The sequence below is a fragment of the Ptychodera flava genome, chromosome 7 (genome assembly GCF_041260155.1).
Source record: "Ptychodera flava strain L36383 chromosome 7, AS_Pfla_20210202, whole genome shotgun sequence".
In the NCBI taxonomy this organism is placed as follows: Eukaryota; Metazoa; Hemichordata; class Enteropneusta; family Ptychoderidae; genus Ptychodera; species Ptychodera flava.
Genome location: NC_091934.1, coordinates 22,425,049 through 22,441,441, shown reverse-complemented (window position 1 = coordinate 22,441,441; position 16,393 = coordinate 22,425,049). Strand labels below are relative to the sequence as shown.

The following is a 16,393-nucleotide window of genomic DNA, read 5'->3' as shown; positions in this document are numbered from 1 at the left end:
TTTTTTCTTAATTCAATACTAAATGTTGGACAAAGCAGTGGAAGTGTACAATTATTATTAAAGTAACAAATACTTGAAAGTTCACCTGGCACCTTTTCGAAGTCAAATAAATCCTTTCAAATATGTATTGGCAGTTTGATGTAGCAGTGGTATCATATAACCATTGAAATCATCCGGGGACACTTTTGAGGTCACCAGGACACTTTTGGAGTCAAATTTATTTTCTTTCTACAATACCAAATTTTGGACAAAGCCAAATGTACTATTGTTCTATGAGTGAATGAGACTTTACAGGTAAACTTGCTCATTTTTATGTCAAACACATGAAAGAAGTTACCTAAAAGAAGTTTAATACAGCAGAGCATACAAACATCAGAATTTTTCAGGGGTCACTTTTGAAGTCACGGACACTTTTGCAGTCATATTTTATTTTCAATACTATACCAAGCAGTGGAAGGGTACCATAATCTTATAAGTAACAAACATTGATAGGTCACCTGGCACATTTTTGAAGTCAATCAAATCCCTTCGATTACGTATGGGTAGTTTGATATAGCAGTGGGATCATATAACCATGGAAATTATCCCCGACAATTTTGAAGTCATAAGGACACTTTTGGAGTTAACTAATTTTTTTATTAAATACTAAATGTTGGACAAAGCGAACAAAATTACTATAATCCTAATTGTAATAGACGCTTTGTAAATCACCTGGTACATTTTCGAAGGAAACACATTCTCTTAATTAAGTATAAGTAATTGGATATAGCATTTGGGAGCAAATAATCATCACAATTATATAGGGATACATTTGAGGTCATTGGGACACTTTTAGAGTCATGCATTCTTTTCAAACAATACTAAATATTGGACAAAGCAATGGAAGTGTTCTATAATCCTATTCGTAACTGGCTCTTTACAGGTCACCTGGCACATTTTATGTCAATCACATTCCTTCAATGATGTTAAAGTAGGCGGATATAGCAGCAGATGCATATAATCGTCAGAATTATCCGGGTATGTCATGCCCATGAATTTCCAGTATGTCTTAATGTAGCATAACTTTTGTACTTAGAAGTTTGAATAAATTCATTCAATTCATTTTGACATATAGCTTTGATATATAGCCTAATTACATATATTCATTAACTATGTAATTGTGATAAATATGAAATATCACACAAATCAAACTTTGAGGACAAACAAATCTGAAGTATAACCAATGTATACCAGAAGTTCAACCAAATGCAGCCATTAAGTTTTGACATATGGACTAATTATAGAATTTCATTAACATGCAAATGATCTAGTAATTAGGATGTCATGCCAATCAAACATTCACTATAAATCCAATTGGTGTGATTAATAAAAAGCAGAAGTCAAACGCAAAATCAGTGCATTCAATATAAATATGAACCCTTATTACCGAAATTCATTAAATACGCAAATGACCTAGTAATTAGAATAGCGTGCTCATAAAACATTGAACATAATAGGCCTTAGGTATGATCAATAAATAGCAGAGGTCTGTCGCAATTTTTACACTCAATACTGACATATCCTAATTTTCAAAAAATCATAAAATTATGCAAATAAGCTAATATTTAGAATGTCATGCTGATTAAAACTAACAAAATAAGCGTATGCATAGTTACATCAAGTTTGATTGAGTAATTCTTCAGATGGTAATATAGCCTAAAGCACAAATTAATCAATTATACAAATGACTGTTAATTATGCAGACCAAATCCACTAACAGTCTAATTCAAATCTAGATCTTCCAAAGATGATGCTATTTACCAAATTGCATGACCTCTGGTTTTAGGCAGCGACTTGAACAAATTTTTCTATGGATGGTCAGACAGACGGAGGGGTACACACACAGACAGATATTGTGGTGACTTTGGACAATGTTTAGATCTCCAGCCAAAGCTGTCCAAAAATAGGGGCCTACACAATGATTTTGGATTTTTGAGATCATTCCCCGGCCCTCAGGCCATAAATTATGACAGCTCCTTTGCTACAATATTGCCTCCGTACCGTACTAGCTGTGGAAACCCAGCTGTCTGTGGCGGGATCTATGCGGGTCATCTAAAGGCGGGGTTGACGACCCGCGTAGACCCGCTGCGTTTCCACAGCTATACCTCGGTACGTAAGCTTACACTTCTTTAGCTTTACGGGCCCGGATATTTGACGAGATTACTGCTTTCACTGTCATCATAAATTCATGAGAGACCATTTTTAATCATATGGCTCAAAAATCCAAAAGACTGTAAACCAGATCAATGCAAGTTGGCTAAAATGGCTACAACAGAGCATACACCGCGCTTACGGGTACGGGCTAAGCATGTCAGAATCACAGTTCATGTACTGACGCCGATCCTATGGACGGACAGGTCTTGTACTGCGCGTTCGTACAATCCATTATGTTTTCATTAAACCCTTTAAGCCAGTGAAAAAATAGACGCGCTGTTCGGCCTGTTTTTGCAAGATAAAATGCATCGGGAAATAAAAACATGACAAAAGTGGATGTATTTGTCAAAAACGACTCGAACAACCGATCAGTACTGAGGACGTTACAAAGTTCTACCACTTTATACCAAGATGTGAATAAAAATTTAATTAGACTACAAGGAAATCAAGTTCAACTGAGAACATGAGGACCACTTTGATGTCAGGGACACCTTTGAGGTCTCTACACACGTGATATTTATGTGAACAATGGTGACACTATGGTCACCAAAATGTTTCCCTATATGTAGGCTTTCCGAAAATGTATAATTGACGGGGGTTCTGAGCTTATTAACTACTAGAGAAGTGATAGCTTAAAAAAGTCAATTTCTTGTCTTGGAAGCTTAAAGCAAAGTGTTGTTCAATGTATGTAGCAGAGTTCATCAACTTTGATCCATTCAGATATATAGTCCTAATAAGGAAAGTTCGTTGAATATGCAATTAGCTTGTCGTAAAATGCTAAATGACTGTCATAACTGTTATATCATAGTATATTAAGTGTACTTAGCAAATTGACCGGACATATGTCCTTAGTGAATAACCCCAACAACTTATCAGTTCTTGCCATTCCATAATAGTATACATTTTACTAGATTTGGATTCAGATCCGATAAGTTATTCTCTGAGATAATATGATATATTAAGTCTTGTATCAACTACTCTATACCTACTCTTTACAGGAAAGAGTCAAAAGCGTCTTTTGGACATAAACACTATCTTGATAGAGCTGTTGGCCCAGCTAACAAGCATATTGTTGACTACATCGCCATAGGCAACAAACCAACAGGTATCTTCAAAAAATCTCCTGATCCTGAAATTGAAACCCTTCGACACTTGATCAAGAACCTGGCATCACACCCCTTCTTTGCTGATGAAGTACCACTGAAATGGGTTCTCCTGGAATTTGAGCTGAGAAAACAACAGAAGGACACAATGAAATTGAAAGAAATCTATGAAATAGGCAAAGATGTAAATCTTAGTGAAGAAGTCGTCGATGAGGCACTAGCATTCTTTCACAGCATCGGGGAGATTTTACATTTTGTTGACATACCAAACATCAGAGATACCGTGATCCTGAATGTTGCTTGGTTGGTTGACCTCTTCCGTATTATCATCACACAATCTGTAACTTTCAAGACAGATCTCAAAGCCCCTGCAGAAGTGACTCGTCAAATAGATGACCTTTTAAACACAGGGAGGCTGCATCACGGTTTGATTGATTACCGGCTAGAATGTCACCACCGATTGCAAGATAAAGAAATTGTGCTCGAGGTCATGGAAAACTATGACATTATTTACAAAATGTCAAATTCAGTATATTACCTTCCGTGCCAGGTACTTCAAAAGGAAGCGGAAGGTGATGATTCAATGTTGCCTGCTGGCTCAGTCGCCCGTAGAGCTATTATCTTCCATTTCGCTGGAAATTTCCTACCTGAAGGAATTTTCTATCGTTTGGTGGTTCGATGTCTGAAAGAATGGTCAACAGAAGATGTAAAATTACTTAAGCATCAAGCCCGCATATATAAAGAAGGCTTTCATGTCACCCTGCGAAAACGTAAGGCTGACATTGAATTAAACATCCTAGTCAGTAATGGGCAACCGGTAACCAATGCCGAAGCAACTGCTGTCCGTGTTCTTGTAGAAAGGCAGCTGAAATACCTCATCAAAACCTATACACCAGGACTGTCCTTTCGACTATGTGTAAAGTGTCCATGCAAAAAGCATAATCCAGAGAGCAATATGCCTGACAGTATGGATTTAGATGATCGTTGCGTTGATATCGATCAAGCTGGACATTCTTTAAATGCTGTCTGCTATAAAAGTGTCAACCCAGTTCCAGGATGTGAAGAGGATATGAAACTCTGGTTTTCACCAGGTAATTTTTGTTCTTTTTTCATACATTTCAAGTCTTGTTTAGGTAACCAACTACCATAGCCATACTCATACAATGTATAAATGACACCTGTAATTACCAAACTCTTAATGTTTAAGATGATATAAATTGTTTTTCTTTGCTGTACATTACATTCAACCCGTTTTGAACATTATCATACGAGTAGGTGCAGAGAAAAAAAAGCACAGAAATTTACCTCAGCCAATCTATAGCTATTTTTAAGAACAAAATTGACTGCATCTCAACGGAGCGAATACTGTAACGTCAGTCTAGCCGGCCACGCCTGACCCTGATTGCAATCATGGTCCCTCCAATGTTGCAATGCTTATGGAACCCACTGTAGTGGGAGCAGCTTTGAGTTCGTTGTTTCCAACAATTATTGACATAATTCATTTGGAATAAACGGGCACTACCCTCTCGTGTTTCCACAGTGTTCGCGGTAACTTTTTTCTCCTCGCGTGTGGCATACTCATTAGTCTGCTAAAATTGCGTAATGGCTGTATTTGCATACGTAATTTCACTTCCGCACCCGATTGATGGATAAAACCTGACTACAAAATACGATGAGCCGTTCAATAAATCTACACTACCATTTCCGATTGTACGATGTAAATGTGAGATTGTTTTCATGAAAACAGTTCAACGAACAACTTGAACAACTGGGCTGTGTTTCAGACATGCTGAAACGTAACAGCGAAGGGTATACATGCGGCCATCAAAACACATCGGGCAACTAAAAGGTTAGAGTTATTGCAGCTAATCCAGGCACTGAGTGTGTTCAAAATATATACATTTATATTTCTACATCAAAACGTAACTATGGATATTCAGTATCCCACTGCTCTTGGTAGCCTGCGTGTGGTTGTGGACAGGATTTTTTGGTAACCGGTGTGGCGCTGATTCCCTGTTCGGCAACAACAGGACAATACGTCGTGGATTCCGACATAGTTCAATTTCACTGCGCTTCTCCGTGTTCTCCACGTTGGGTTGCCTGGTAGTGTCTTTCGATTGACCCTCTGAATAATTTTTTCACGGACTCGTGGAGCAAAGTTGAAAGAAAATAGAGTTGTTTGCTTCGACGCCATTCTGCATGTGTACTTTGATCAAATTTGGGGACAGCTGGACGTGATGATCGCGCACGGTTGGCATTTAATCTGTTGCAACATTTCTGTCAATCACTCATATTGTGTCATAAGTGTCAGAAACTATCGCTCGCCTGAGAATTAGCAACGAAGTTCATAGGCACGGCTGACATGATAACGTGCCTTTGAACTACGATGCCAATTTTTCAGACTACGCCCAGAGAATCCGAAAGTTTCACACAAAATGAGTGATTGACAGAAATGTTGCAACAAATTTAATGTCAAGCGGGCACTCATCTCGTCTGGTTGTCGCCTAAGCTCAGTCGCGGGGAGTGCTTTCGGAAACATTTTAATGTTTTCCTTTGCGTATAGAAAACGCATAATGAAAAAAATGCGTAGAGAGTCAATCTCAATGCGTAATATACGCATTTGTTTGCGTAAACGCGAACACTGTTCCACTGTTCAAATTATTATTGTCGTAGTCTATTGAAATTTCATAATATGATTTTCAGAGGCATTTCAAAACTAGTTACTGTGAAGTGCTGAGAGACGTACTAGAAAACGCACATACGTGGTCAGAGCAATATAAAATGTTTGGTGCATATCTGCTGCCAATCAGAGATGACAATACGTGATCCTGCATAGGCAGAATTATGATACCACTCTTTCTTAATTTTGCAGTTTACTAAAGGGCCGTGGATAATTAAAACACGCGCACGGTAAACGTAACTTCTATGTTTAGGGGGAAGAGGGTTTGGCTGTATTTCGATTACCGTTCGTAAAAATCGCACTACAAATTTTCATATCGCAACATCTTTATACACGTTTTTATGTATCCCAAAATATCGCGCTATATTGTTTGGCGTTTACCAATCCAGCATGGGCGCCACACCAGCATTCTTTTGACATACATGTGAATCAATGCGCTAGTAAAATAACGTAACAATCAGTGTGGCCCCTAACATTTTGACCATGGGCATTAATCAGATACAGATATTTTTAAATACTGTAAAACCAAAATCTCACTTGAAGGCTAAAAGTGATACAAATATTTTCGATACTATGTCATTATTTCTTAATGACTATATACATGTTGCGTGTATGCACCTGTGTGGGTAAGTTGCAAAAAGAAGTAATATACTGTTTGCTTCTTACTTCCTTCTGTTCAGAATACCATGTGCCTCGGCAGCAAAGTGACACTCCTACACAGCCCTTGCGACAGTCGCCAGTGATGCAAACGAAAACAAGAAAACATGGCCAAAGAACACAAGACGTTTGCCATGACACCAAGCAATTATTGGGTACGTTCACCATGGAATATTTTTCTCATAATAGCTTCTATAAGATTTTTGTGCATCCTTGTATAGGTTCCTACCTAAGTATAGATAAATATGAAAAGTAAATATAAAGGGCAGTTATAGTTGGTAAAAATACTTTTCAGATCGAAGAAACTATTAAAGGTGTTAAAAATAGGACATTGAAATAATGCCACTTCCTTTCTGATTCTGTGACCCTCCATCCCTGTTACCTAAATAGAATAGTCCCACTGTGAAGTCACATCCTTCATGTCATTCACGTCCACGACGTTGTGATTGCATTTGTTCAAACAATCGTCCTTAAACCTGTAAAGAGTTATTACCGGTGACTACTACAATTTTCACTAGCAAGTTGTTTTTACAAGCTGCTGACCTTTTGATATTGGAAAGTTGAATTGCTTTTACGTGCAGCAATGCATGCTGGTTCACAGTTCACACCATTCTGTTGATCGGCAACACGGACATACATGATATCTTTGTTGCAGGTTTACTTTTCATTTTCAGATCAGCTGCAATTTTGTAGGTAACGGGCGGTGCACTTGCTTCTTCTGTCGTGTTGGATGTGTAGCCGACCCGTATGGCCCACACGACACAAGAAGCAAGCGCCCTTTGGCTACAACTATTGCAGCTATTTCTGGACGTGATTCAAGTAGAAATTTCACAAAATTGTCACTTCTTTATCCGGGGATTTTGTTATCAGATTGATTTGAAATAGCAATATGACATGCTGTACGTGTCAGTTAAGCTCGGGAATTGTTGCCATTTTTTGCTGCTTTTGTAAGGGTTTTCTGTTACTATCTCTCTAATCTTGGAATGCCAATTTATGAGATATAATATTCATGAGAATGTAAATCGTGTCAGTATTTGCTTTTCTTTTACAATTTCTTTTGATGTTAGTTAATTTTTGAAAGTAACCGAAAGTTCAAGTGGCGTTCACAATAGGGCAATAAATAAGCATAAATTAAGCATGTACATGTATGACAAATTAGCCCCTGTCTTTGTATAACTGCAGTTTTGTGCTGCCCTACTAGGGAGTATGGTGTAATGAATACTGTCCTCTCTTCATAATTTACCTTATTTTACCAGAAAAGAAAGCACGCATTGGGATATCTCAGAGATCTGAAAGAAATGTCAGTGGCAAGTAAGTTACCATTTATAGCAAATTTTAAAGCAACACATGAAATGAAGAACTGAAAGCCAATGTAGCTGTAACTCTTGAAATTTGTTGACCTGAAAAAGGTTTTTTTTATTTTCTCTGGTTTTCTTTAAATTCTGCAAATTTAAAGGATATAGTCTACTATTACTGAAAAATTGGACAAGTAGATTTAAATTTTAACCGTTACTTTTGATTTCCCGCCATTTTTAAAAACTGGTAATGCATGTATTAAGAAAAAACAAGCATATTATGTCCAGTGGAAAAGATTCAGCACTATGCATTATATCGGACTACTCTGTTGTATCCGTGAATATTCCAATGCATATATTCACGACGTACAGTGTTTTTGTTTTATTTGGATGAGGGCACCATTTTACGTTTGGGCAAACGTTTATTATTTACCTTGCTCAAAATCGCACATGCAGTCCCAGTGAACAGTTTATTATACTTGTATAAACACCCCTCAATGAGTAAATGCCCACGAACTTGTTTTAGTTTGGAAGTAAATAAAAAAAAATAATGCTGAAAGATACAGCTATTGGGCCTGTAATGTTTCTACTTTTACGCACAAAGTGATGACCATTTATTACGTAAATGCCTAACATTTCCTGACAAGGTGGGCATTAAGTCTACTGCAGATTATCTCAATATTTGGAAACCACTAGAGCTAAATAACACAACTTTTCCACTCAAGAATAATTTAAACACGCTACTTAATTTCAAATTAATTTAAATGGTTAATTGAAGAAACATTGTCTTTGCATCAAAAGGAAAATACTTCTGGTAAATGATGAGTGGGGAACTACCAAAGGTGGTATTTCTACAGTCAACAGACAAGTTTCACAATTAGTGGCTGAAACTCAGCAGGATGTCTATGTAACAGCTCTTGAAGCATGCAAAGAAGATAAAGAAGATGCAGAGTCTAAAGGTATTCATCTTCTTCTCCCGACTGAAAAACATCACTCTGACAAGAAACCCTCAGTTGATTGGTTGACTGATTATCACTCAGTTCACTTTCCACAGATAAAACAGATGAAGAATGTTAAAGTAGTCATTGGCCACATGCCAATAACAGGTATGGCTGCTCTGAAGATCAAAAAGGACTGTTTTCCTTCAAAGAAAGTGAAAGCAGTACTGTTCAATCATGTCATACCAGAAGACACAGAAATACACAAGGACGAGTGGACACCAACAAGAGTACAGAAAAAGGAGGCTGAGCTTTGTAGCCAAGCAGCAATGGCTGATGTAGTCTTCTCAGTTGGTCCGAGAATGTACAGTCACTTCGAAAACAAATACAGAAAGCTAACATCTGTCAAGCATGAACTCTTCCTGCCAATGCCAGATGAGAGGTTCTTTGCAGTGTCAATGAAGCGGCCATCATTGGATTGCAAAATCCAGATCACTACATTTGGCAGAGTGACGGGTGTTGCTCACCTGAAAGGATATGATCTTGCTGCAGCTGCTCTTAGCAGAGTTGTAGAATCCCTCAATAGGAAGAAACCTGACCAAGATCCTCCAGTTTGGTTAATTCGTGGGATACCCGAGGGGCATGGGAAGGAGTCAAAGGAGTATATCGAGAAGCACATAACGACTGGTCACCTTCAGTGCAATCTGTATCCATATGGAACCCAAGACCAGATTCGAGATGACCTACAGCAAAGTCACCTGTGTCTAATGCCATCACGCAGTGAGCCTTTTGGTATGGTTGGTCTTGAAGCCATTGCAACTGGTGTACCAGTCCTGCTAACCAAGCACTCAGGGCTTGCAAAGTTCCTGATTAAATACTTCCCAGAGGAAATACACAAAGAAGTACTTGTTGATGCTGGTCTCAATGACAAGGAGAAGGAGAAAGATGTTCAACTATGGGCTGAACATATAGAACGTACTCTTGACAACTATGACGCAGCGTTCAATAGGGCACAGCGTATGAAAGAGCTTCTGAAGCATAGCAAGGAAGTGAGAGAAACTCATGAGGTATTCAAGAAGGTATGCTGTGAGTGAACACTCTGAATATCTTCAACAAAGACAAATAAAGAACTGTGACGCAAAATGTTAAGAAAAGAATTGTCTCTATTTAATATCTGAATTCATTCAACATCTTAACTTAATACAAGGCATAAACGAAGCAAGTTTGGTGAAGATGACAACATAAAAATAAGTCAGTTGTATAGTCTTTGCATTAGAGAATTTCATCCCAGAGTTGGCCCTTAAAATATAAAGAAATTCAATCAAAGCATAACTCATTAAATTTGATAAAAATAAGTCTATTGTCAACCATCAAATACCAAAGGTTACCTCTTTGTTCAGTAATCTGAAATAGAAATTTCAATGTGATTAAAAATAACTTAATATAGTACTGAGATTGCTGAAAGACTCAGTATGCGCACTTAACATGAACTAGCTTATGCATGATGTCCCGCACCATAGACTTGTGCTGTACAATACAGCTCTGTCTGGAGTATCCAACTGTTTCCTCTGAAGCTAGATATTACAATTTAAATTAATGAGAAGTGCTTCTTTATTTTCTAGTCGTTAATTTTAATATGGTGCACCACAACAAATCAATTTACTTCCACTTGCGTTGTCTCTCATAGCAAGTGCAAACTTATAATGGCTAGTAGCGTTATTGTATTTGGCTCAGATTTTTCCTTACGTCAGAGTGTTGAATATTGTAAAATAATCAAGCATTTAATCGTATGTTTTTCGATTCATCACAAGGGAAAATAAAGAAACAAGATGACTTAGTGAGCTCATCTTTTTAAACCTTATCACTTCAACAAAACAATAATGATGATGATTTGTTATTGTTTTCTTTTCAACTTATGATAATTTCTTTCTCAACAGAAATAGTTTAAGGTATTATTCACAGTAAGTAAATTTAATTTAAATGTTTTTAGAGTTTGTGCCAGACGGTTGTTGGTTAATGCAATTTTATAGTCTTTCTACCAATATGTATACTCTACTAGTCTCTGTTTAGTTTTTATTTGTATGAAACAAACTGATACATATGTTCAATTCAATTTAATCAGTCACGCATTAGCATCCCTGCAAAATAAGCATTATTAATGATAAGTACAAATCCTGTATTGCTGCTGGACGTGTTAAAGTACCTATGTACAAGAGCAAAAGTATTTTGTAGCAATCTTCTGATTCTCTGAAAAAACATCATGTTGCAATAATCATAAGCCATCAAAAAGAAAATAGCGTTAAGTTTTTAGGCAGTTAACAGTTTCGTTATTATTGGAAGTATTACTTGTCATACTGTATCTTACGATTCACAGAAATAAGTTAGCATTAAATTTTATAATATGTTAGTGTGTTATACTGTAAATCAGCTACTTCCACAGAAATATAAGTGGTCGTAGATGGTATAGAAAATATTTTCCTTCACATATCTGAAGTTCAAGTGAAATATTCGAAAACAGTTTCACTAACATAAGTATTCAGAGGTGTTACTTGTTCAGCAGCAAATAATTTGTTTTATGAAGTTAGATATTAGACTGTTAGAATTAAAACATTTATCTGCAGAGTTGTGTGACAATGTTAGACTTCTTGTAGTTTATTGCAAAATGCAAGTTTACAAAATAAGTGACAAAAGCTTGATAAAAGCATCTGGATTTTTTCAAACCAAATGAAACTTAAGCTTTACCAATACTTAAGCCTTTTATCTAAATGCTGTGAAGTGCAACATGGCCAAGGATACATCAGCAGTAGCTTCCACAGTATAATTTACAGTTATTCAAGATGTGTAAATATATCACATAAAATGCAACATTACTGAAAAATACCCATCACTAGGATATTTTCCCCTTCTCAATCCATTATAATTACCCATTTTTTCAGAAATCATGACTTAGACCTGTTTCTCTGATTCTTTATATAGTAAAATTACAAAAAACCAAATGATTTATTCCTGTTACTTTAATTTGTCATGTGCATTTAATGGAAAATACGTATGTATTCATCGTATAGTTCGGTCGCACTGTGTGTTTGTGGGCAACAAGGGTCCAGACAGAATCAGCACGGGGTAGAGTTGGTACTTATCAAATTGATGCACTACAATTGCTGGTTTTCCCCTTCCACGGGCTTAAAATGGTAGTTGTCCCCTTGCAAAATACAAATGTAGTTATGGCCACTCAAATATATCTGCCATCCCCTCCCTATCGATTCTGTCCAGGCAATAATCTTTAGAGTTATGGAATCTCCTGTGCTCAAAACTATTATATGACTTCACTTAAACTGTGCAGACTTCTTTTGAGGTCACATCAGCTGTATTAAGATTAATTATCTAATGTAAAACCTCAAGATTTCTTTACAGAACAGTTAATGTAATGACTAAGAGATTTTATGAAGTGAAGTCACAAATAGCACTGTAACATCATGTTCCTTACATGGAACACATTCTCCTTTCATGTTATCTTTTTCAAAATCTGCATATTTTGAAAAATATTTCTCTCTGTAATTTCAGCAAAATGTAACAGAGTTAACATCAAATGACTGATTTCAGTCCTACTTCTTTTAGTAACAAACAAGTGGTATTGGCTTGTTTCAAGGTATAATATGTACCGTATATAAAACCTGCTCAGTTATAGTCAAGAACAAGAATTAACAGTAACCTTACATTCTTATTATGTTCAAAGCATCAACTTTAAGAGTTTCATTTCACTCGCATAGGCATTTAAATATACGAATACGCCGGTATTGTGCTGTAATTATTCAATCCTCTTTCATTGTCATCAGATTTAGAAACTGACTTTAACAGTGTCTTTTCTCTTGAAGAAGAGGTTTTGTTCCTTTAGTGCTTAATAAGAATGTGGATCACCTATCAAGGTATTCATGTCACTATGTAATTCTGTTTTAATGATTATGACTATTCTCTGCAAGAGAGAATCGCTTTTCTGTTAGTGTTTAAAACGTTTAGATAAAACCACCATATAAGCTTATCAGATTTATTGAGAAAAAATTGATACTAACTTTTAATTTAGTATCTTTTACCATCACTATTATTCAGATAGGACCTTAAGTTCACTAGTTTGGTTATAATTTTTCAATTCATCAATTGCATCTTACTTTTGTATTACTCTTTTTAAAGGGACAGATTCACTTTCTTCGACATTCTTGTTCATTTTGACTTCTTTGAGAAGGGAAGTGATGTTCTGTGGCAACTTGAAATACCATTAATAGTTATGAATCAAACATAACTGATGTCCTGCTTATTAAAATGGAAAGTTCTCACAAAAATCTGGTATCTACCATGAATGCTGTTACCATAAAGAATGATATGCTAGGGAGAGAAGAGCCACTTTCATTCTCGGCAACACCAGCTAAAGAACAAAAACTTCAATTCCATGTTTTGCAACTGGATGGGTTGACCTATGAACATGGAAACGAGTTCGAAAGGGCTACTCTACTACCGATAGTCATGATCTTGGAATTATGTCCTTATTGTTCCTCTGAACCAAACAGTCCACGAAGAAAGAGTATTTTTATCCCGTTAAATTCTTATTTTTAAAGTCTTTATATTGTTGTTTTTTCTCGTTTATTTTTTTAATTTGTTGGGTTAGAATTTTACGGTAAGAGTAACTTTGTCCCTTTATTTTGTCCTTGTTAAAGATTTTGGTGTTTTCGCCTTCTCTCGTGTTTTTTCGTGATAATAGAATAGAATGTTTCAGTGGTAATGGTTTTATCTTCTAATGTTTCAGTGGGAATGTTTTTATCTTCATTGAAAATCTTAGTAGTCAAGGTCAGAGATGCTACCTCAGAAACTTTTATCAAGAAGTACAGTTTGTTGTGTAAATATTGGTATTCATTCAGTCAGGCAGCAAACAACGGCAAGGAAAGTACGCAAAGGGGAAAGGAAACTGCAAAAAGTCTCACAGAGGATGATGCAAATGATTTCATACCCCATCATAAAATGTTTGAGTTACATGTAAGGAGATTTATATTAAAAGGGCGTCGTTTGTCGAATTGTGCCTCATTAAGTTCTCTCGGGTAGCAATCTAAGTGCCTTTGTAAATTTTACATTGATCACTATATTTTGAATCGATCCAATGTGTTGTAGCTTGTAAAGTTTCGTTGATTTTGGTTTCAAAAGGTGTTATATCTAATTTGGGTTTTAGATTAGATTGCAGTGCATTATATTACGATTGTTTTAAATCTGTCATTTGAGTCTTCCAAAATTTTATTAATAGTAAATCTGAGCATCATAGTGATTAACAGGGCTTGACACGAGATGGAATGCATTGCCGTATGTCTACTCAGAATTCATTTGAAAAAGCCAATTCTATAATTTGGCAGTCCTAACAGAACAAATAACTGAGATGGCATGCAATGAAATTTAATGTTTGTGATTACAACTAGCATCCCTCCCATGTTGTCGGCATAAATTACATCAACTCAATTTTTGATCGCTACATGTATCATCGCCATAATCTTGCAACACATAGTTAAAAAACATTTAAAAATACAGACCCTGGTTGCATACATTTAAAGGATGCCACTTTCCACCTGAATAACAAATATTTGATGAGTGGAGAGGGAAAAAGTGTATCGAAGAATTAGATCAACATTAATTTGTTTGTGCACACAAACAAAGTTTGCAAAAGAAAGTGACCAAGCGTCACTTTTTTGCAAACTTTGTTTGTGTGTACAAACAAATTACTGTTGATCGAATGTATAATTACAAGTCAATAAAACGTTGTTCCAATATCCATGAGTGTCTATTCTATCAAATATCCCAGTAATATATATGTATAAAAAATCATACTCTGACAAGTGACTTGGCCATGGTAGTTGAGATTTCCTAACATGGTTTAGAGATAATTGCTATAGAAAACGTTACATAGCACCACCAGCCCAGCGGGCCTTTTCACAAGACATTTCTGCTAGTCCTGGCCATCATTTTCCAGCTTCATGCTGTAGCTGACAATGCTCATGTCAAGCCCTGTACTTTAGCTTTTAAAATCAAACAATATTGCAAGTAGTTTACTTCTTCTGGTAATAAAGACATGGTTGTGTTTAATCAACCAAGAGTCCTACGCTCAGTTTTTTGTTAAAGGTTTCTTGACTTTAAGTTGAAGACTACATGCAGACGCAAATCAAGGTAAGGTTGTTATGCTCACCCTTTATCCCTGGTGACATATTTTGGAGATGAAAAAGGGAATATGATGTAGTCATCAAAGTATTTGAAAATTATCAAAATTAGTAACTAATGTGATATGGAACTGAATCAGTGTATGGCACCTTAAATCAACTATGGAACAATTCGACGTGATTATGACAAACATGAAAAGGAGCATATATGACAGATGGTATATTATAACTATGGTTAACTATGTTTTACGGTTCTAGACATGAAAAATTATGACAAACAGCTACCTGGCAGCCATATTGCTTCATATTACGGTACAAATTGTTGGGCACTTGCACAGCATGGTTATGTGCTTATACCAACTTTGGAACACATCGGTCCCGGCATGTCTTGGTTGCTGTCTGGACATGAAAAATACTGAATACCTTGTCGCCATGTTGGCGAAAACAAATCAATATGCATATCTATGAATAAGATTTTGTTTACTTTATGATGTTAAAATCAAATGCATTTTGAAATTGACATTTTTTCCATATCTTACGGAGCCCTATTTGTATCCAGTTGCCATGGAAACGGACATGGTGACCCCCATTTTTCATTTAATTTTTAAAAATTTTACAATACCAAAGATTATATTTGCCAAATTTAATGAAAATGACATTAATTTTACTTTTAGAGTGATTTTGTATTACTTCACCTCAAATCAAATTGATCTAGGCATGTTTTAGTTACAGTTATAGACGTAATAAAGTTTGAACAGAATGGTTACCTTGAGCCATATTGAATTGTATCACAAAATATAAAAATTGACAAATTAAACATTGCAACTGTAGGTTATAATTACAAAATGTGCTATGTAGCAGCTTTGAAAGAAATCAGTCCAGGCAAACAGCTACATTTAGATCAAGTGCAATCACCTGTCCAGCTATCGGTCCAGACAGAGTTGTCCTATCCAGGTATACTGTAACTTTAAATTGCTGAGTAGGTGACTTTCAAATGTCTGGTGATATCAAACTTAATCGTTTATATCGTACATACTATGTGTCGATCTCACACACAGGGTTGTAACACCGAATTGACATCCGTTGTAACTTTGCTGGCATCATCATCCTAACCGTCCATGCTTGAGAAGCAAATCCTCTTAATGCTCGTTAAATATAAGCTTTAAGAACAATAATCACATTCAAGTCCATCCAGCATCCAAAATCGAAACCATATTTACACATCTTAGTCTATTTAATGCGCATTGATGACTTTTGATTCAGTATGCAAATGTAGCTGGTGTCAGGGGAAACCCTGGGAGAGTATACATTTACAGTTTACACGACCACAATGTTCACTGCT

The 16,393-nt window shown here is 36.2% G+C and overlaps 1 protein-coding gene across 1 annotated transcript in view; it reads left to right on the top strand.

The window, feature by feature from the left end:
• LOC139137037 (uncharacterized) overlaps positions 1-14,994 on the top strand; it is a 31,432-nt gene extending 16,438 nt beyond the window's left edge. Inside the window, exons 4-7 of the mRNA XM_070704976.1 lie at positions 3,192-4,387; positions 6,657-6,788; positions 7,890-7,944; positions 8,730-14,994. Coding sequence (XP_070561077.1) covers positions 3,445-4,387; positions 6,657-6,788; positions 7,890-7,944; positions 8,730-9,960 — 2,361 coding nt within the window. The 5' untranslated portion in view covers positions 3,192-3,444 and the 3' untranslated portion in view covers positions 9,961-14,994. The remainder of the gene's footprint in view (positions 1-3,191; positions 4,388-6,656; positions 6,789-7,889; positions 7,945-8,729) is intronic.
• The last annotated feature ends 1,399 nt before the right edge of the window (positions 14,995-16,393 follow it).